The sequence below is a fragment of the Trachinotus anak genome, unplaced genomic scaffold, assembly GCF_046630095.1.
Source record: "Trachinotus anak isolate AG129_WGS33_773 ecotype Australia unplaced genomic scaffold, CSIRO_AGI_Tana_v1 ptg000025l, whole genome shotgun sequence".
Lineage (NCBI taxonomy): Eukaryota > Metazoa > Chordata > Actinopteri > Carangiformes > Carangidae > Trachinotus > Trachinotus anak.
Genome location: NW_027273876.1, coordinates 6,805,870 through 6,828,390, shown reverse-complemented (window position 1 = coordinate 6,828,390; position 22,521 = coordinate 6,805,870). Strand labels below are relative to the sequence as shown.

Below are 22,521 nucleotides of genomic sequence, written 5' to 3'. Positions count from 1 at the left end.
AGTAATAAAAAGTCATCAGTATTATGGCTGGGTGGTCATTTACTGAAGTAGTCATGTGGGAAAGTTAGAAAGTTAAATACTGACTGTAAAATGTACTTACACTCTATCTCTCACACACACACACACAGACGCCGTTCTGCACCTGAAGCTGACTGCTGATGAATACTGTTCCTTTTTAAACAACCATTAATCTTGCTCCAACACTATTTCAACACCCTCCTCCCTCTCCCGCCCTCATTCTCATTCCACCTTTTCACTTCCTCAGGCAACCATATTGATTCACTTTCATTTTAGGGACATTCATTTTACTCCTTTCATGCTGCCCACATCTCTTGTTCTCCCTCGCAGCCCAATAATCATGATGAAACTTGCATTTTCTGCATCACAGTGTCAAATTGCAAAATAAATGAGGGATGTCGTTTGCAGACACTTGCACAACAATACAACTACATCTTATACTGTAACTATGTCTAAGGAATAAAAATGAGATGTCATTTTTGCAGTGTGAATTTAGCTGTATAGTATTATCGGGACTGACAGTGTTAGCACACAGCCAGGGCCAGAGCTATCCATTCGCCCTGTGTTTGATCTCTTTCATAAGGTTGTTGCCAGGGAAAGGCTGAGAAAAAATAGCCTGGAGGAAAAAGAGAAAAGAGGGAAAAACACATTTTCAAAAGCCATACAGGGAGAGAGAGAGAATTTCAAACCCATTTAAGTAGCCTACATACACTTACAACGCCAATCAGCACACCCTTTTCATGCTTCAATCTCTCCCTCCATCTCTGGTGAAATTCAATCTGACCTCACGCTGTTACCACCATTACCTTTACTCTCTGTGGCTTTTTTTTTTTTTTTCTATTTTCCACCTTGGTTCTAATGTGTTATTAAATGTGGAGAACAGAGGAAGTGGCGAGTAGGTCCCCTTAGAGAGAGTGATGAAGCTGATTTCACCCCAATCTGAGCTTAATCTCACCCTGATTTCACCTCCAGCCTCCGAGCAGTGTGAGTGTATATTTTTAGGACAGCTAAGATGATTCATACTTGTCTCTTTTTGTCCCTTGAGGTGTTTTTATACATGGAATTGGGAATGAATCCCACTTGTGGTCCTTTCATCTGCGAGACAATTCACACGTGTATACAAGCTACTGTTTCCTCTCCTCATTCAATCTCAGAGAACTTTATTTATTCACCGTTTGTTTTCAGGCTGTCCTATTGTGGCATTGTGGTCAGAGGTAATTTGTCAGCCTCCACCCACCCTTTCTCCCCAGCCTTTCCCACAAGGCAGTTGTTTCAGCTTTGTGTTTGCTATTTGCAGAGCTTTTATGTTTCTGCATTGTTCCTATGAGGAGGGACAAACAGACACGGTAGTACACTCTGAATTAAGAAGCACCCTCTGCTCTCTGCGGCCAATAGTGTTTTAAAAATACATATAAATACGAGCAAAAACAAATAAATCGGTAATACATTGCTCATGCGGTGGAGAATAAAGGATTAACACCCAAACTCTGCAGTTCCATACAGATTTTTTTTCCCGCCTCTTTAAGGTCATCTTTTCAAACCAAGATGGCTGCAAATTTAACACGAGGTCCAGTCTCACCGCTCTTATTAACGGCAGCCAGTTGTTTTCAGCAAGCACAATCCTGCTCAACTCCCCTGTGCACGACCGACTCAGCACAAGCAGCCGACTGGCAAAGATAGCTGGTGAAGAAAGTCAAAGCTGTGTTTTTCCTCAGGAGTTAGAGGAAAACAAACCACAGTGGAAAGCACAGCGAATATTGGATTTTGGATTTGTCTCGTAGCCAGGGACCGACACCAAATGAATGCTAATGTTGCTCTGTGTCTACTTGATGTGAAAATTGCTTGCTATATGTTAGATTGGACAGTTTTCAAAGCCAGAGAAATGGTGACGGCTGAGTGGTGATGCCTGGACTTCTCATCCAACGCTACCAGCAGGTCAAAGTTTTCAGCAGCTCAACACCTACATGGATTTCACAAAATCTTGTTCAGACGTTCATTATTCTGAGACTTCATACCCAAATGATTTTGGTGATTACCTGACTTTTGAAATTTGCTACAGACATCAATGTTCCTCAGAAAGAATCGTAATAACTTTGGGGACTTTTCCTCTGAGTTTTCTAGCACCATCATTGTTAATGTGAAATATAACAGCTCTGAAATATAAGCAGACCCCAGCCAAACAGAAACAGGAGGAGAAAAGTGGAGTGGTTTCATTAGAAATAGAGTAGAAAAAGAAACAAAAAACAACACAATTCTCAGACGGAACAAAACAACTGTCAACCTTTTGCTTACTCATTCATGAAAGGAATAAACGCCCCAGTTAAGGAATTGTTTTTTCATTCTATTATACACCTTTAATCTTTGATGTGTCACCCAGTCTGAATAATTTTCTGTCCAATTGTTATTGCTGTTTGGGTCCAGCATTTAATTTATTGAGACAAAACAGGCAGCGCCTTAATTTTTTCTCCTAAAATATTAAGTTGTGGACAGAATACAAACTGTAAATCAATTTAACTGTGAAGTTTGACTCAGAATTATTGGATTTTTCACCGTGCGTGTAATAACCCACCATCATTTCCCCCTGACAAATTTCCATTCCCAAATTTTCATGTCTAGTTTGGTTCAAACAATAAACAATGTTTATAGCCACAATGTGCAGAATTTGAATTTTTTTCTTCTGACTTTTCCATCTTATGGATGTTATATGGCTGATGCAACAGCCTTCTTCTCAGAACGCTTATCTCCTCCCTGGCGGCCATAAATCAGTTTATTCAGCTTTAAAATGAAAGGAAATACAGTAAATATTTGCATTTTAGTGTATAACTAGTGAAAGTGATAAGCCTCGAGTAAAAGGGATTTACCGCTTTCTATTTTAAATGTTTAGTTTTGGTCAGGAAATCCAAAAAATAATTCAGTTTAAATTACGTGTGTAATTTGTGTCATTTTTCTATAATAAAATCTACCCCATTACAATTATTTGAAATCTGCCATAATAACCACATAGAAGTCTTTACAATGATCCATTAAAAGGGGGAAGGCAGTATGACAGGACAGACAAGTGCCTCATGATGAAAGATGGAAACAGCCTCCTCAAAGGAAGGGATTCATCCCGTAAAAAGAGATTACATTTTCAATTTTCAAGCAACAAGTCACACCCATCCTCCATTTATAACAACCTTCTTCTCACACGCTCATCCTCCCCCCCCCCTCCTCACGCGCCACTTGCTTCCTGTGTTTTGTCTCTCCTTTTGCCCCAGTTTCCTGTGTTCACGCTCCCCCAGGTGTGCGCTTGATTAACAGTTGGAGTGCTGTGTTACTGAGTGGTAAACATGTTATTGAGTTGTCGTGTCTCTCCTGTCGGGTAGAAGAGCAACAACAAAAGGATCTATTGTCACTGAGGGATACTCAAGTGGGCTGCCATGACGCAAGAGGGATGGGGGGGAGACAGAGGGGTGGAATTAAGGGGATGCTGAAGGATTCCTCGATGAAAAGCAGGTTGAGGGTTTATTATCAAAACCAGGCATGAGGTGCCTCTCTTGACAGTTTGATGTGTGCACATAATGATTATGTTTTTCTAAGAAAAGCCTCAGCGGGAGGACAGTGACTGAATAACTGAGAAAAGTAGTTGTAAAGAGACAGACAGAGCAAGGGATTCCTCGGTGAAACAAACGAACAGTTCTAAGACAGGTTTTGCTCTCCTGTTTTGCACCTTTAATTCACGGAAATCACTTTAACCTTCCAGGGGATTGTTTCTGAGACACAGACTGGTGACGAATTAAAGGAAAAACCTGAATACATGAGTGGAGAAACAGAAGTGGGGGAATTGTGGTTGACGGCTCACATTTGATGGCCGTGATGCTCGTGCCTTAGTGAGATATGTAAATAAAAACAGAAGCACAACAGGTGACTGAGAACGTCAATGCAGGATGTGCTCAGACTGTGTCAGCGAGAACAGGCCGTCAGCAATTATCCAGAGAGGGATGTTATAGTAGGACAACACAATGACCCCTCATTACAAAGATGAAAACCATAGACACTGGTCTATAGAGATGTGGAAAGAAGTGATATGGTCAGATGAGTCATCCTTCACCATATTCTCAACAAGTGGGCGAGTGCGTCTGTCGCTTATGCCGAGAACAGTGTTGCAGTACAGGACTCGAGTCCTGATTCTCAGGACTTGACTCGGACTTCTGCACTGCTGACTCAGACTCGGACTCAGACTCAAGCATTGACTGACATTTGGATTCAGAAATTTGTTGGGGGCATTTTGCTGGCATGGTTTGGGTCCACTGGTCCCCCCGTCCTCTGGAGCATTTTTCAGCAGAAATAAATCATCCTAGATGTACAGTGTCTACCAACCATCACAAACTCACAGCTGGAACACACCTGCATGTAAGCACTGTATCTATACCTTTAGGGGCGTCCTGCACCCTCGCTTTGTAGAGTGGGATGTTTTGGAGAAAGACACTCTTCAAATGATCCACTGTGTCTTCATTTATTAACAGTACTCATTATTTCCCCCAGAAGGTCGAATTATTCATTTTCAAATCAGTGCTTTCATCAATTATCCATCATAAGGTTTTCCTCAGGGTGAGAAGTATTGATGCCATGACAAAGGGAGGTCCAGAGCTGAGTCAGTCTGACAAATGAAGGTGCCATGTTTTAATAAATAAAACTCTTTTATGGGTATCCATTCATTAAAAAGAAAAACTTTAGCTGTTTTATTTTCAGGGTTTTTTTGAGGGCCTGGGAAGCCTTTAGAAAGAAAAAAATATCAGAACAGTAGTATGCATAAAACTAAAGTCTTCCTATACCTCAATCTACAGTGCATTTAGAAAACTTATGGACAGTGACACATTTCTATTTAGTTGGCTCTATGCAAACTGGATTTGAAATGAAACAATGACTATGATGTTAATATTCAGTCAGCTTTAATTCGAGGGTGTTTTGGAGCCTAGTAGATGAATAGTGTAGCGACTGTGTTCAGCTCAAAGCATTACTGCACCTAAGTTCAGCCTCACAGTGTGGCTGTGTGGCTTTGATTTCAGGGGTTAAAAAGTTATTGTACAGATAAACATAAACCTAAAATAGTAACTGGCTGATTTAACATTGTACTCCCTATATCTTTTGATCAAATTCAATGTGGCACAGCTACAGTTATCATCTTTTTTATTCCACACGTTCTTCTTCTCTGTCAAAACCTGGTGCTTGCAATAGCCACAGTGCAACCAACAGTTTGGTCAGAGGTTCTGATGTTATGTTACAGGCAGCTAATGAAGCCTCGGCCCTCTAATCAAAATTAGAAGTGAGGAGTGGATTATAGAGGTCGGGTAAGGTCACTTCTTTCTAACCCCACACCTCCAGATTTTTTTCATTTTCTAACTACTAATCCTCAGCCCCAACCGATGCCAACTTTAGATTTTGTACATGACAGCTCCCTCTGCAACAATAAAAGGAGTTTCCCTTAAAATAAAATCATCATATTTAACATTTGTTGTAAATTGTTAGCAGTCAAAGCAGCAGCCGCTTCATATCTTGTCTGCTGATGCTGTGCCACACCGGCGCTGCAGCTGTCTTCACTTCTTTCTTATTTAGGGTTTTTATTGCTTTCTGTCTGGTCAGACAGTCAAGAACACTTCACTGTCTGGCCAAAGGAAAACTCATTGACTGCCACATTTGTATTTGGGCTGGTTGTTCGGCTGCACTGCCCTCAAACTGGGGAACTTCCTACAAAGTGTCTTTCACACAGAATTCTACGTTTGACATTAAAGTGCCACCTTTCAGCTTGAAATTTAAGGTGTATACATCCTTACAGCTGATGAAACGATGAAAAATACACCCCCTGTCCTGATGACTGCACACGCTGTGCTACATGAGTGTGTGCTACTTGATGATTGCAAGTGGCGGAGCTCTCTGTGAAGACTGTGCCAATCAGTTAAATCAGCGAAGGCCACCCCGTGTGAGTGTTCAGCTGCTGAGCATCAGAGGCTACTTCACTAAATAAATTAAATAAATGGAGATCTGGTTAATATATTCACTGATGCATATAAGATTATATTAAACATCTAATATTATGAGTGTATAATAGAATACAAAACTCCAGAAACATCCATATGTGGGAAAGCTAAGCTAAGACTACCACCTCCAGCTCCTGGTGGAAGAGCCTAATATGATATTGTATGACTCTAAAATGCATATTTATCTATTTATTAAGTGTTATCAGGGGGAAAAAATGAGATTCATTGTAGTAAAAAAAAAAGTCGATTCCTCTTTTGTTATATCATATGAAATTCTGGATGAATGTACCGCATATGATGATGATGTATGTATGATGTATTGTTATAGCTTAAGCTAAGACTTTATTGATCCCAGGGGGGAGATTCACAAATGACTGGCCTCTGCCTAAAGTGGCATACACATTAATAATACATATAATAATCATAATCCAGTGTATAATTTTCCGAAATAGGACATTCCGCATAATGAGTGCATTTACTTTCTGTACTTTAAGTATATTTAATGCATATGCATTTGCACTTTTATTTGTGAGAGTATTAACAGTGTTGATGCTTCACCTGTTAAATAATGTACCCAGTTACTGTTCTTCAGCCCTTTCAATTAGTCACAATCCTGATCTCCTTTGAAAGCAGCCCTTTAATATTTACAACCAGAAAGTCAGAATGAGTATAGGAGATACTGAAGCAAAGATAAAGTAGGAGAACATGGTAGAAATGTTTTTTTTTTTTTGGTTGTTGTTTTTTTTTATATCATAAAAAAGGGAATATAAGAACTCCAGTAGGACCTTTTGTGTGGAAAACACTGGAGTCATAGCCATAAACCTGGACCAGTTCTGTGTCAGCAGCTATTGCAGTGATATGGGGAATCAGGAGTCTTGAGAGCTTTTGAAAAGTGTACAATTTGTTAAGGTTGTGTAAAATACACCTAAAGTAGTGCCACCAAGGCCAAATCGCCACACAAAGGTGTATTTGAAAAATTGAAAAGATCCCAAGTGCTTCTTCCACTACTCTGCATATAAATGTCTCTAAGATTCAACACATCACACTTACACACAATTAAATACCCTCTTCCTGTATAAGCCTTATGTTGCCCATCTCAACCCATTCAGACAGAAAGACACATCAAACATGGCATACCAGCCTGAGATGATCATCTGTGTTTCAGCAGCTTGATGTGGGACTGCCAACGTGTCTGTCTGAAACAACCCTCCCACCCTCTGAAATCACACCAGGGCCCACATATATAAATACTGTATGAGATAGTACTTAAGCCAAATGAGCAGCAGCTATGTTCCTGATGGGGTGTCTCCATCATGCTTGCTCTCTCACTTGTACACATGCTTATGGCTGCACTACAGCAAGCCTGTTGAAAGCTTAAAAAAAACAAAAAAAAACAACTAATGTCCACCTCTATTTTGGCATCTGTAAGAGCTGAGGGAGATGATGCAGCTCCCAACCCTATAAAGTTTCATACATGAGGCCCAATAACGACACCTCTACTACAGTGGGTGCTATTTCAGTGACATACGACAGACAAAAAGACAAAAGATACACACTCAGAGCATCTTTTACCTTTGTTTCCCCTTAAAATTTATTAATTTAGACATCTTTTTTTTTTTACAAAGAAGACAGACATTATTATCATTATCACTGGTGTGATGTTCTAAAAGTGATAAATTCTCATCTAAGAGTCCCAAGAGGTGGCATGGCGAGGGCAGATGGAGACGGTGAATGTTGTGTCGATGTGTTACAGCACAGACATGTCGGAGGTGTTACAGAAAAGATCCTGGGTTTGTGTTGGTCACTTGTTATTGCTGGGCTGGGCTGCCATGTAAAGCGCAACCATACAGTAGAGAGCGCCTCCTATAGTGAGAGCCATGGTGGTGCGGTACAGTAGCCTGTCGGGAACGCCGCGCTTCAAATGAACGGGGACACCGTCTGGCGCCTGGGGAAAGACGAAACAGGGAAGGGTCCAGGAAAAAGAACAGGAGGAAAAGAAAAGGAAAAATAAAATGATGATGTCGAACACAGAACAGATAGTACAGAGTATTTTCAGAGTATTTTCAGATATTATAATATTGTAATAAGAAATCCAAGGTTTTTTAAGACTGAAAAATTGTCATGGAAATGTTTGATTGGAAAAACTAAAATGACAAAAGGTGATTTGAAAAGGTCAGAATTTCTGCACTTAAAATGCACTCAAAAATATTCTTGAATTTATAAAACTGCAGCAGTCAGTGATTTCCATTTGTCTGAGTGATCGTTCTCCTCAACCTCCGCGTCTTTTATTATTTCCCTGGCTGCCTCTTGTGTGATGAATACTGAGGAGGGAGGCAGAAGGCCATTAAGGACAGAGAGTGAAATGAATACCAGTGAGTGCCTAACGCTGATGAATCTCCACTGCTGTGACTGATAAAGTTCAACTCTTAAACCTCCCTCTGAAGACTTTTTGAATTAAAAGCTGACTCACTGTGCCAGATGGGATTAAAAAAAAAAAAAAAAAAAAAAAGACACATTTTTCAGTCTGTGTCCTTCTTTACCTGGAATATCCTCTGGAACTCCTGAACCCTGTTTGCCCCCATGTACTCCACTGTGGCCGCACCCTCTGACACCACCTTGGTGGGTGTGGCAAAGATCATGGTTGGGGATTCTGCTGGCACACCTGGCCTCAGCCCCTGAACAAAAATCAACAAGTGGTCACAATAAAGCTCAATGTAATTACAACATTTTTACAGAATACATAAAAATGATTCACCTTCATGTTTTACTGTTGATACAAACTTGATTCACTGTGAATGTGACATATTTTTTCCTTCAGATGGTTTAAATAATTTACAACATTTAACACTTACAAACTGCAAACACAAAACTCCATCTCCCCACACCCCTCCACCTCCCAGTCCAACTCTGTCATTATAAGACCTTGACAAAAACAAAAAGGAAGGTCCAGGAAAAAAGAAAAGGAAATAAAAGTATTCAATAAAAAAGTAAATGTTGTGAAGCGAAGGACGAGTTGCGATCAGCCAACTGCAGGGTCAGGCAACAGAATCAAAGACTTTATGTGAGCTTCCAGATTTAGGGCTGCAAATAACAATTTCCACCATTACCACTTATGATTCATTTCCTTTTTCTATAATTATTATTATTAGTCACTTGGTCCATAAAATGTCAAAAACCAATGAAAATGCTCATCACAATTTCCTGGAGCCCATGGTAAGGTCTTCAAATGTCTTGTTTTGTCCAAGCAGCTATCCAAGACAAGAAAAGAAATTCAATTTACAGTGTAATAAAATGTGAAAAAGCAGCTGGGCACTTTGACACTGGGCCAAATAAAAAAAAAAGTTTGCTGTTTGTTTCTGGGAAAATGAAATGAAAAATTACCAAAATAGTTGAAGATAAATTTTCTGTCTGTTGACTAATTGTCTCAGTTGTAAAAAGGTTTTATTTTCTCTTATTTTCTCTAGTCTGATACAGTTCCAGCTTCCATTTCTGAATAAAAAGGTACCTTTTGTGAAGACTCAGAGACATGAACTGTCATTGGGAATGCCAAGCATAATATTTTAGTCCAATGTTCAAATAACTGGGGACAGGTCAAGAGCATGTGAAAGAAACTGGCAAGTGAACCCTTGCATCCATTAGAAGTGTGGTTAAGATTAGTGAAACAAACAAAACAGTTTTTGTTTATTTGGCATTGGTATAATGGACTCCAGTAAATGTGAGGTATTGGTATAACTGATGTAGATCTAAATGTTCTCTGAATTTTGAGGGGTTGGACAACTGTGGGATTTGTACTAATATACTAGAATGTTTTGAATGTAACAATCAAAAGAAAAGACTCTTAAACATCCAAATGTTTTTCTCTAAATGAAATACAACAAAAGCCCATTTGGGCCTTGCATAAGAACTTGGTGCATCTCTTCTTGCACATTATGCCTCCACTTGTGAGGCTGCTTAAGTGCCTGTTTAGATTATTAAGAGCATCTCGAGTAGCAGTTAACACTGCAAACTACAGTGTATTAACAGCTAGGCTTATTTTTTATCTGAAGTTGTTTAATGTTATATCTGTAAGTGATGACAAAGGATTTTGTTGGGCTCCTTGTCTAGACCTTTTTACACACTTTGTACTTGTAAACATTCAGAGCAACATTTTGAGACCTACTTTCCCCCTAGTGAAGAAAAAAGAAATGGTAAACTGGTCTTTTTCTTGTGAGTTTCTCACTGTATTAATTTGGCTTGTGATCATTTCCCGCCCAGAAATCTTAAAATTCTTCAGCCATTGTGATTTGGAATAGTTCCTTAACTCTTTAGCTCCATGAGTCTAGTGAAGTTATCATTAAATGTCACAATGCTGTTTCACTTTTCAGCCAGTAAAGACTTTAAATAAATAAACTGGGGGTACACCGTGGTGTTAATGAAGTGTGCCTCCTCAATATCCGCACACTTGGAGGAAGCTTCTCACCCACCTTCATTTTGAAAAATCACTGGCAGACCCATTACCTTGTTAAGAGTGTGTGGAGGCAGGCAGTGTGGGAGCGGGGAAATTAAATCTGACATGCAAACGCAGAGGCACTGAAAGCAGATTATTTTTACTTGCCACAGAAGGCTTAACTAAAAGTGCTCACAGCAGGAACTCATCGTGGTGCGAGATTCCTCCCTGTAATTTTTGTCATTTCTCCTGCATGACTTGTTATTACAGAGGGACGTGTGCTGCGATCTGCGAGATGCTGAGGTATAAGGAGAAAAATGCAAAGTCGAAGGAAGAAATCTTGGTATTTGCTGAATGATAAAATAGGATCAACATTATTTCTGATGTGCTGCTTCTACTTCTGCAGCTGCACCTGCCCAATGAGGGGCAAACGCCGACAAAGAAAAATGTGTCAGGACACGGTTAATGAATGCCACAGAACACTGAAAAAAAAATGTGTGGTGAAAGCCCTTCCATCCCTTCAACATAGCAAAAAATCCATGGTTTAGGTATGATACTAAGTGATATAAAATCAACATATTTTTCAACTAAGATGTCATCATTCCCCACCAAACTACCTAAAAATATTCAAAGTATCTGAAAGCATTCAGCTTCGATAAAATGCAGTCACAACACAACTCCAGCCCTGCTATGGTAAAAATGAATGCTATGAGACTGGAGATACAGTCGACAAGTTATCCACACACTATAAACTGCCTTATCGTGGCATGCTACATTTATGTTTGAATAAAAGTAGTGGTGTTTAAACAAATCTGTTCTAGTCAAATGTGATTACAATATTTATGTTATTCATCTGCTTAGGTAGTCTGCCTTTATTTATTTTATATCCATTCAAAATTTTACTAAAGCAAAAAATATGGACGTATTATCGGCAAAATGTACTGAAACATACATTTTAATGTACTCATTGAGCAGAACAGCCACTGTTATTGTTTTATTATCATAAGTAATGTTATTAGCTTATTATGGCTGCTGCATGGTTGTGTAAGCACCATTTAATTTTGTATGCGTTCGAGGGGGGAAGTAATAACTACAGTGCTGATCGTTTCATTACTCAAAACGGCTGTTGCACTCGCCACTGTGAGTTACATAAAAGTTGGACGGTCATCACAGAAGGCATCTAGAAGGCATCAACCTCCCTGTGTTCTTATTTTAAGGGCATGCAATCTATTTAACATCGTTACTTGAGGTCAAAGCTGACAGCAATGACATCGAATCATAGGATAGCTTAGCTTTGAAGGCTGGTTTCTACTACTTTACACCTCACCACTTGAATAAGCTGCGTTCTCATTTCCTTTTAACTAACTTACTAATTCATGTACTTCAGGGGAGTGCATCTGCACCATACTGGAGAGGAGGTATAAAGTAGCATGAAAGAGATACGCTAGAGTTGCAACCATCAGCTGATTAATTGATTAGTCAATCGTCTGAAAGAAATCAATAATTAACAAGTAATCGATTAATTGCTGCTCTCAGCCTCTCAAATATTAAAATTTTCTCTTTTATGTCTTTGTAAACTGAACATCTTTGGGTTTTGACTGTTAGTTGGACAAAACAAGACATTTTAAACTGTAAACTAGGACCAGGAGGAACTGGGGTTGATATTTTTCAATATTTTTGTCATTTTATAAACTAAACGATTAATCGGTTCGGTGAGAAAACAATCAGCAGATTATTCAATAATCAAAATAACTGTTAGTTGCAGCCGTAGGATAAAGAACCTCAAGATTGGGTTAGTGCTTTAGTTACTCTCCACCAATGACTTTGACAATTTATCAGGCCAGTGTTGTTCTTACAAAAAGTAATTTAAAAGTTGAATAAGTGACTTCCTAACCCAGACACTGGAGAGCCTGAAGACTAACCCACTATCACAGAATAACAAAGAGGCTGCAGTATAAAGGACAGAGGGGCAATTATAAAGGTCACATCTGGCAGAAGCTCTGAGAGGCCACTGAATTTCGAAATTGGCTGTAAATTCACATGAAGGCCAGATCGACAGATTGGAAATAACCTGTCAGGATAAAGGTTAAATAAAGGCTCTGTGATAAGGCAGTGGCGGAAAAAGTAATTAACGTTTACGTAGAAAGAAAGAAAGAAAAAGAAAGAAAGAAAGAAAGAAAGGTCACAGCCTCTCTGTTTATGGTTTGCCTGAAGGTTTTACAACGCTACACCACTTTTTAAAACCACAGGTGACTTTATATGACATATTTGACTGAACCGGATAATATGAAGTTGAGATGACGATAGCTCCGGGTGCCGTTAATAGGACAAAAATACCGTAAATAAGCCGCTATTTTTCCAAAGGATTTGCGAATTAAGATGCTAAGTAGTACATTTAATGGTTTAAAAAGACTCTTAAATATATTAAAGTGGATTTTAAGGCCCCTTTGGGTACACGAAAGATAATAACGGTTCGTTATCCAACACGGTGACATGAAGGTCATCCCCTTCCGGTTACCGGCTCGGTTTTCTCTAATTCCCGGTCTCACCTGAGGGCTGTAGGCGGCCGTGGGAGCAGATCCCGTCAGTTTTTGGGTGAAACCGCTGAACTTGTAGTACATTTTACTGCTGAAGGACGTGGAGAGGTGTCATCCACAACAAAACCACCCGGTGAAAGGTCTTCCTGCTGCGACCGTCGACGGAAAGTGACGTTGCCTTCGGCTGCCCCTCCCCTGCCCGTTCAAAATTCAAGTGGCAGGCAGGAAGAGGCATGTGAGGAAATGTTCCTCTTTATTTACCAATATACTGATGTAAGATATTTAATTAGAAGTAAAAGTCCTCCATTTAATATGTTACCTCAGTAAAAGTACGGATGTATGAAGTATGAAAGTATGAAGTATGAAATCATTTAATCTACTGGTTGCCAATCAAAGGGTCAGGCTCCCTCTAAAGGGTGAAGTCAGGTCATATTTTATTTATAAAGTCCAATATCACAAACCACAACTTTGTTGGTTTTCTGCCAGAAAGACTTTCTTATGTCACTTGGTTAAGCTTAGGTAACAAAAGTACTTATTATGTTTAGGAAAAGATCACGATTTGCATTGAATCAGACCCTTTCACACCCTTAACCGTGTACAAAGGCTTTCTGGCAGGAAGCCTCGAAGGCAAACTCCTCCCATGTGCCACCCCCTATCCTTAGACCATGAAAGAGAAGGAAAATCGTGATGGGTGGAGGTTGTAATATGATTAGTGTTGTAGAAAAGAAATAGAAACTAATTTCTGATTTCTGCAACCCTAATTTCTGTTCATATTTTGGTCCTTTCTCTTTTTTTTTAAACTTTCATTTCTAATATCATTTCAAATTTAACAAACAGAAGTGTTGGACAAAAACATGAGGGCTGGAATGAATCAACAAACATCAGGCACAGATACACTGGTAGCCTACTGTAGCCTACATTATGCTGGGGTTTGAGAAATACCACCTAATGTTAAGACGTGAGTAACAAACCCATTTCATGTAGTGTTTTTCATCCTTGTCTTTCCGCAAACAGAGGGTGTAAGTCATCTTTTCCATAGAACATAGATGGTTGAGAGTGCCTATAAAAAGGTCCGTAGTGGGAGGGTTTCTCTGAAGCCAGCATTTAGTAACTGCTTCTATAAAAATCTTCAGGCGATAGATACCACATTTACACAAACCCTCAGGAATCACTTGAAACTTAATAACCTCAACCAAATTAATTAATTAATTAATTAATTAATTAAAATAAATAAAAAACAAAACAAACAAACAAAAACACATTATAAAGTAGACACAGTGGTACACTATCTGTTATCAAATATCATTTTTAAGTTTGTATTTAAAGAAACCTAAAGTCTCATTTTGAAAGGAAGAAGGTTAAATAATAAAAGTTTACATTCCAAATGACATTTTAGCTTGTGGTAAATTACAGCAATAAACAATAATATTCTGATGGACCTTCATCACTGACAGGCTCATAATTATTCTTAATATGATCATTATTCACACAGAAATGCTAAAACATTTCTCTTTCCTTCTTTAATTGTGAGGATTTGCTGTTTCTCTGTTTTATTTTTGGACTGAGATGAGATCAGACACAATGTCTGGGGCTATGAAAGATTACAATGGACATTTGTAACCATTATGTAAAATTTTACATTAAAAAAAAGAAAAATTGAGAAAATAATTAGCAAATGTTTGGATAATGAAAATTGTTGTTTTATGCAGCCCTATGCATTACGAGGTATCTATGAAAATTAAATGTATTGTGACTTATGGAAAGAAGCCATCACGTGTTACTGTGTGAAACCTAAAACACAAAGATAATTAATTCACAATTATAGTACACAGAGAAAAGCATCAAATCCTCACATTTAAGGCAGAATCAATTTATGCTTTAAAAAAACTACTCTAACCACTTTTTGTTTCATCACAAATCATCATACAACACTGACAGGGGTAGTTCTTCTGCATGATAAGTTCTTTCACTTTTGATGTTTTAAGTACACATAACTAATGATGTTACTGCATTTTTTGTTGATTTTACTCTGGAGCTGACACAGGGGCTACAGGTACCTCAGACCGCTCTTTATAACTGTCAGCCAAGAACAGAAATCTGAGGCTGCAGCAGGCACAGCCTCTCCAAAACTCGTCAGAAAGACAAATGTAGCCTGGTCTGATGAATCTGGGTTTCTGCTGAGGCACGCAGACCCAGCCTTCCTTTTATCAACACTCCAGGCTAATGCTGGTGATGTAATGGTGTAGGGAATGTTTTCTTGGCACAATTTGAGTCCCTTAATACCAATCAATCATGGTTTGAATGTCACACTATCTATCTGAGAATCGTTGCTGGCAATCCCTTTATGGCCACAAGTTTCTTCCTCTAATGGCTACTTCCAGCATGATAATGCACCATCTCACAAAGCAGGAGTCCTCTCAAACTGGTTTCAGGACCATAACAAAGAGTTCAGTGAACTTTAGAGGCCTCCACAGTCGCCAGATCTGTGCTCAGTGACTGTACATATAACCTTGATTACCTTAAATTATTCTGTTAATGATTTTTCTCCCTGTGAGCCTTGTGTGTTTTTAGAGAAGATGATGGAAAGTTCAGCTGGTAGACATATCAACCAAGCCCTTCTAAAAAAACACTTCAGAAAATCTCTTATCATGAGGTAACTCTTCATCCCTCTGGCGGTTGTCGTTTTAACTGTGAATTAATTACGAGCTGGTAATTTATCTACTGTTACAACCTCACAAAAACCAACCTGCTAAATGTTTTTAAATCTAAAGCTAATAATTTTCCATATAGGAAAGACCCAGATGTTTCCTTGTTGTCTTGACTCTTAGACTCTGTTCATTCTTCATATGTCACAGCTTGAAAACGAGTGTTGTGCTTCATCGTCAGAACACCAGGCAACTACTATTGTGAAATAGCAACAGAAAAAGCAATGCATTTGTCATTAGCGCTGCTATTGTGTGGAGAGAGAAAATGCTCCTACACAACATGACATGGCCATATTGGGCACTTTTTGTATGTGCATCAGTTTTAATGATGACAGGGAGGAATGTTAGGAGAGAAAACAGACACAGTGAGGCTGTTTTATAGTTTTATGGAAAACTAGTTGCACTGTGCATCACCATCACTCTTTTTCTGACTGGATGCAGTGTGAGCCAAAAGCAAAGGAGTTCATGAACCTTCTCCACCATGAAGGCCTCTTCCTCTGCCTTATCAGTACTGCGTTGATATGTCACCTCACTTGTGGAGGCTCAGGTGCTGGTTCAGCCCTCACGTCCTCCAACTCCTCTTCCTTCACCTCCTCCTTCTCCTTCCCTCCCAATCACCTCATTAGGGGAGTCAATGAACCTCCTCTACCATGAGGGCTTCTTCCACTTAGCCTCTGCCACCTCCTTTTTCTTCACCTCCTGCATCTCTTACACCTCCTCCGTCTCCTCCACCCCTTTCATCTTCTCCACCACCTCAGAGCAACATCCTCTTCTAATATTCCCAGGCTTTTATTTTGTCCTCATGCCCCTGGCTGCTCTGACTTCCTGTGGTCACATTTCTGTTTTGGCATTTTCTTAAAGGTGTTGTGTCTCTTTTTGAAGGACATTTATTGTCTAAGACTTCAGGGGTCCTCTCAGTAGAAATACTGTTCAGGAGACACTGGGCAATTGGTGCTTCTAGCTGACTACACACACACAAACAAATTGATTTCTCTGTAATTTAGACTCAATTTCAATAGATTTCCACAATGTAAACCAAAATAAATTATGGTAATTGTGAGGATATATAATATGTTGATTTAAAAAAAATCTGATTTTATAAAATTTGATTTTGATTTGAGTTGATTTACCCTTATATCAGTATTTTGAGAACTAGATGTGGCACAGTGCTCACCCCAGTGTAACTCTGATGTGTACACTGAGCGCACTGGGCTCAGGTGTTCCTCGTGCCGGATGTTATGTTCTGTTGCCCACAGGAGGCAAGAGGTGTGAACTGTATGTCATCACATCAAGACTTTTGAATGATCATCTGCCCGAAATGCCTTGTGCATTTATCACATCTTTGGGTCACGCTGTGTAATTAATCAGTTAATTTAATTAAGAGGGTTATTTTAGGTTACGAATAAATGATGTGAAAACCCAGGATCACAATGATATTGCTGTAAAAGTGGTTGATGGAGTCTGATAACACTTACATTTTACCATTTTTATAGTACAGTTTGAATTGTAATAAGTAATTACCCATTCACAGAATTTTTGCACAGAGTCATTTTTATTATAAAACCTCACACATTAATCACATTAATTACAAGTCTACTGATGAAAAAGTTTTGATTGATGGTTTCAATGAGGCCAGGCAAAATTCACCAGGCTATAAGCTATGCCACATGAGTTGACAATTATGTATTGCAAGCTAGGTAGTAAAATATTGATTTAAAAAAGCACATTAATAACACAACAACAAGGATATTGAAATATGTACTGTCTACAATACACTCAGTAAACTCATACAAGGCTGCAAAGTCTATGAGGAAATAACACATGTAGACTTTAAGTTAAAGGACATACAGATAATGAATAGGCTCAGACTCATTAATTGTTTAATTTCCTTTGCAACAGAGGAGCAGGATTTTAATGTGTGTGTGCGTGTGTGTGTGTGTGTGTGTGTGTAAAAAGAGGATGGTTGATGGCAACAGGAGGAAGAGGAGAGGAGATGCAGAGAAAGACTGTTGAGTGGGAGAAGTGTCGACTTGTTTGTTTGGATCATGCGTCTCCTCAACAAATCATATCGTCTTGGCAAAGCATGGACAGAGCAAACATGTCTGAATCATGAATGTCAGGACTATCATCTGTGACAGCCTTTACTGTTCGTTTTTTTTTTTTTTTTTTTTTTAAAGGAATTTGTGATGTTTTATTTCCCATAATTGCAGGACAAAAATGCTACATGCCAGCCAGAAGGGGTGCATGGATGTGGTCTGCTTGTGTGCACACAAATCAACCACCGTTATGATTGACATGTTGGAGGATGAGGTTGCCTTGGAGACACAGAAATACAAAATGCCTTACATTCACTCACAATGGAGAAGCAATACACACACTCCAGCTATTCATTCTTTACGCTCAGGCATGCTCCACATTCTGTCATTCCTGTCATTTTTGTCCTTTAATCTTTTATCCTCCATTTCACACTCCATCTGGCCTGTCACATCTGACACCCCTCTATTTGTCTGCCACCTTATTAGTCCTTGCTGACCTGTGTCCATATTTCATTATCCCTGGCTTAAGCCACTCCTACACACTAGGTCCCCTGTATACTCCTTCTCCATCCCCACTTTGCTCTCACTTGTTCACTCCTTCACTATACTCCCCAGGTTTAACAGAATGCATCTAGGTCACACATCAATCTTGTGTAATTTGGACCATCTGGGCGCAAAGCTTTGACAAAGTGAAAGGCTGGTGGCCAGACAAACAAACACACAATCACACACACAGCACTTGATGCAGCATACAAAAAAAAAAAAAAAAAAAAAAGGAGCCATCTCTGCCAACATTGTAACCATGGGAATACAGTGTAAACAGCAGCCAATGTCAAAACTGGATTGAATGTGCCTGCGTGTGTTTGATAAATAATTATTTGTGTGGTCCTACTCTTCTGTGTAAACGGCGTTGTTAAGGAGACAGGTGCAGAGCATGCTGGTTGAAGATGTGGACTGGAGATCATCAACATAACAAGCAGGAACTAGACAAGCCAAATAAAATCAGGTGTGTTTCAGGCAGGAAACAAGGTAGGGCACAGAGCTGATCACTGTGTCACAATGGGATCAGCAGATTCACTGGTTTGTCGAGTTTCGGTCTGATGCAGGCAGAGCCATGGATGTTTGGTATAAATGTATGTTCATTGCAGTATCTCCACTGACAGGCTGCGTGCGTATCTGGCAGAGCGGAGTTTGAGTTCATGGTAGCACTGCACAAAACTGTGGTAGATGAATGTGATGGGCAGCGCCAGGAGTACAATGCCACTCACTACACACATTCCCCCAAGCACCCGTCCTCCAACCGTCACAGGGTACACATCCCCGTACCCCACCGTTGTCATGGAGATGATGACCCACCAGGCGGCGGCCGGGATGCTGGCGTAATCGTGATTCTGCGTGCCCAAGTCCAAGCCATGCTCCAGAAGCTGGGCCAGAGCGCTGTATATCGCCATGGCGACGCAGACAAACACCATCAGCATGACCATCTCCCGGTAGCAGCGCCTGAGTGTCAGCCCCAGTGTCTGCAGGCCCAGGAAGTGTCTGGCCAGCTTCATGAGCCAGAACACTCGCATCATCCTCAGCACCCGCAGTATCACTCCAGCAACCCCGAGCCCGGCGCCCGGCATCCCTGCCCGGGCCATCGCCATGGTGACATAGTAGGGGGTGATGGCAATCACATCGATGATGTTCAGCGGCCGGCGGAGAAAGTCCCACTTGTCTCTGGCTACCAGAAAGCGCACTATGCACTCTGCTGTAAACCAGCCAATACACACTGCCTCTACTATCCTACAGAGGAGAGAGGAGAGGAGAAAAATGAGTGGAACAGACTGTAAACAGGAAATGGCAGAGGAGCTACAGAGAGAGATGGATGATATGAGATACTACTTGACGATGAGTAAACATGAGGAGGAAGAAGGAAGCAAGGCAGGGGTGATATAAATTATGGGAAACAGGGAGGAAATCTGATGCTATTCATGGATGACACAAGTGAACATAGACAAGAGGACAGATGCACTGTAAGGAAGGAAGATGAGGAAATTGCCAGGAAGTTGCACAGAGGGGGGGATGAAAAACCTTCAAAGAGAGAGTGTGACACAAGCAAGCACATGATTACCCCATTGATTAGCAGAGAAAAAGGCAATCAAACTGAATTAGAGTGAGGTGGTGCTCGTATTCAACATAGAAACAGCCAGGCCGAACAAAGACCACGGAGCCTAAGGATAACTACATCAGCACAATTAGACCAAATCAAATCACAGAGCAACTGAGAGAATGTCATCATCTACTGGCATGAAACTAAATTGGAATCTTTTTTGACCCCGAATATAAACTACACTTTTAGTTGATTATCTAACCACTGTAACCGATCCAAAACTTAAAAACTATGTCCAGCCTGAGTGAACATAACCTAGCCTTATATAGAGAGGGGCAGCCTCAGGCTTCCCAGAGAGGACAGGCTGTGGCCAAAGCAATGTGGAAACAGAGGTGCACTATTTTCACCTTGTGTCCAAAAAGTGGAGCAAAAATAACTGCTGACCTAGATGGAAGGTGATTCCTGTAAGTGCCTTAATTCCTTTTTGTTTGCTTAGCCTAATATGTAATCCCTCAGCACACCTCCTACTTTCAACTCATCACTCACTGGAATATGATTGAAACCAGCATTTATCCGATATGTTTGTCCACCTTGTGTACAGTGCAATGTAAACTGCCCGAGCCAATAATGGTATTCAAAGTAATTGTGAAGAGGCGGGGGGGGGGGGGGGGGGGGGGCACACTCTGCAGAAAGACAGCGCAAGGGAGGGATTCTGTGTAATAATTAACACTACACTTATTGTAGATAATATGGATTAGTTATTGATTGCCTTCCTTGGCACTTGTTTGACATGTGGGGATCCCGGTGTTTAATGTGCTGCCTGAATCTTGTCATTATGCGGTATTGACCTACGGGGCGTCAATTCACTTAACACAAGGACAAATTTGATTGAGGGTACCTAATGTGTGTTTTCTATCATGCTTTAACTATATTGTTTCAAGGTTACTTCTATTTTTTTTATTATTTTATTGTAAAAAATAAACAAAAAACATATTTGACTTCAAAAAGCTGGGATAAGACAAATGCTCCCATGCACACAGCAACCTCCTGGGTAATAAATGAGTAGTGCGCAATGGGGTTGACCGTTGCCATAATACATACAGGCACAGGCATGAGATTCTCGAGTGGTTATGAATGTGTTCATTTATTTATAGAGTTTTTATCATGGCGAGAACGTATCGTTGACATGACTTAGCCTGCACTTTTACGCACCAGACTATTCGCAGGATCTTCGCACACATTGCGCCTGGACATTTAGCAGCATCCTCTAAACTTAAGTGACCTTTGACTGTCACCTACCTGTGCTCCTCCACGGTATTTCTCTTGGCTGTATCCCAGTCCGGCAGGGTGCTAGCGCACAGCATTATCATAGAGACGATAACAAAGATGACGGACACTGAAGCCAACAGCTGCGCCGCAAGCGAAGAGTTGGGCTCCTCGAAAGCCTTGCGCATCTTCTCAAGCCATTTGGCGCGACCGGTGAGCGCAACCCGCTGCACCGACCCCTCCTGGCTCTGAGAGTCATCCCCCGACACTCCGATGTCCCCCTCTGACAGACTGTCCAGTCCGATCTCGGACATCCTGTCGTCCAGGCGCTTCTGGCAGCAGGAGTCCAGGTGAGCGCTCTCCAGCCCCCAGTAGAGCATCTCTGTGTAGAAGGAGAGCTCACACACTCCGGGGACGAAGCGGAGTTTACCGGAGCGCACGTACAGCATGATGAACACGAAAGCCTGTGCGTGGCGGTCGAAGAAGAACTCATTCCGGTCCCGGTCGTAGTCGTCGCACAGTTCAAGGACTTCTTTCTCGGTCGCGCAGGCATGCAGGCGACTGACGCGCCGGAGAGGGAAATCCCTGATCACCTCACGGGTGAAGGCGTACCGGGTCCCCCCTACGTTGAGCACACAGATGCTCTTCCCAAACTTCATGTCGCCAGTCTAACTAAAGCTCCTCTTCAAAGTCCATTCCCCCTTCCATAACAGGACTGTGTACACTGTGTGTGTGTGTGTGGGGGGGGTTAAGGGGTCACAGTCTCCCCTGTCCCCCGGGGCGTGGTTCGCTCTCAGTGGAGGTGGCCCTGCGCTGAGCTCCGTGGCTGATGGAAACTATTCCCCTCTGTTTCTCCCTCTCCTCTCCTTCTCCCTCCCTGCAGCCTGTGGAGGAGACTCTCCACCCCAGTCAGGGCAAGCCAATCCAATCCCATCAGTGATGTCACATGCACGGACACACACACACACACACACACACACACACACACACACACACACACACACACAAAGATGAAAAAAAAACAACTCTAGTTTCTCTTCAAAGCTGATGCTGTTTCCAGAGATATAATAAATATTCCTACGGGTGGTTTTAAAGTTTTTTGTGTTTTTTTTTTTTTTCCATCAACAAACAAAAACTAAACCGCTATAATAACTCTTTATTTATTATAAAAATAAATCTTTATTTATTATTTTTCACAATTACTACTCAAAGGACTTTAATTAGCCTATACAAGGATTTTAATTAGCCTATAATTGATAAGTTTACTATTACTTGAAGAGTATGATTGTGAGAAGATGTGAAATCTTCTTCCGGTATTCCTGTTACTGTTCCTATAATATAATTTTATCTAAAAGTGTACGTGGTGTGAGTGTGTGTGAGTGTGTGTGTGTGTGTGTCTGCGCTTGCGCCCCTCCCAACGTCAG

The 22,521-nt window shown here is 40.7% G+C and overlaps 2 protein-coding genes across 2 annotated transcripts; both read right to left on the bottom strand.

Annotated features, from left to right (window-relative positions):
• Positions 1-7,601: 7,601 nt before the first annotated feature.
• cox7a2l (cytochrome c oxidase subunit 7A2 like) lies at positions 7,602-13,170 on the bottom strand. The gene is made up of 3 exons (XM_071463168.1): positions 13,011-13,170; positions 8,576-8,710; positions 7,602-7,980 (listed from the first exon to the last, which is right to left on the bottom strand). The coding sequence occupies exons 1-3, from the start codon at positions 13,080-13,082 to the stop codon at positions 7,837-7,839; spliced, it is 351 nt and encodes a 116-aa protein (XP_071319269.1). The 5' UTR covers positions 13,083-13,170; the 3' UTR covers positions 7,602-7,836.
• A 4,071-nt stretch (positions 13,171-17,241) lies between these two features.
• On the bottom strand, positions 17,242-21,998 carry kcng3 (potassium voltage-gated channel, subfamily G, member 3). The gene is made up of 2 exons (XM_071462535.1): positions 21,131-21,998; positions 17,242-19,524 (listed from the first exon to the last, which is right to left on the bottom strand). Exons 1-2 carry the CDS (start codon positions 21,754-21,756, stop codon positions 18,879-18,881), a joined length of 1,272 nt encoding a protein of 423 aa, XP_071318636.1. The 5' UTR covers positions 21,757-21,998; the 3' UTR covers positions 17,242-18,878.
• Positions 21,999-22,521: the final 523 nt, after the last annotated feature.

What these genes read in the sequence shown, in the direction of transcription:
- cox7a2l (XM_071463168.1), bottom strand. Translation starts at nt 13,082, where the DNA reads ATGTACTACAAGTTCAGCGGTTTCACCCAAAAACTGACGGGATCTGCT. An exon ending in CGGCCGCCTACAGCCCTCAG is followed by an intron (nt 8,711 to 13,010) that starts GTGAGACCGGGA and finishes ATTTTTGTTCAG; the next exon opens with GGGCTGAGGCCAGGTGTGCC. An exon ending in AGTTCCAGAGGATATTCCAG is followed by an intron (nt 7,981 to 8,575) that starts GTAAAGAAGGAC and finishes GTCTTTCCCCAG; the next exon opens with GCGCCAGACGGTGTCCCCGT.
- kcng3 (XM_071462535.1), bottom strand. Translation starts at nt 21,756, where the DNA reads ATGAAGTTTGGGAAGAGCATCTGTGTGCTCAACGTAGGGGGGACCCGG. An exon ending in AATACCGTGGAGGAGCACAG is followed by an intron (nt 19,525 to 21,130) that starts GTAGGTGACAGT and finishes TCTCCTCTGTAG; the next exon opens with GATAGTAGAGGCAGTGTGTA.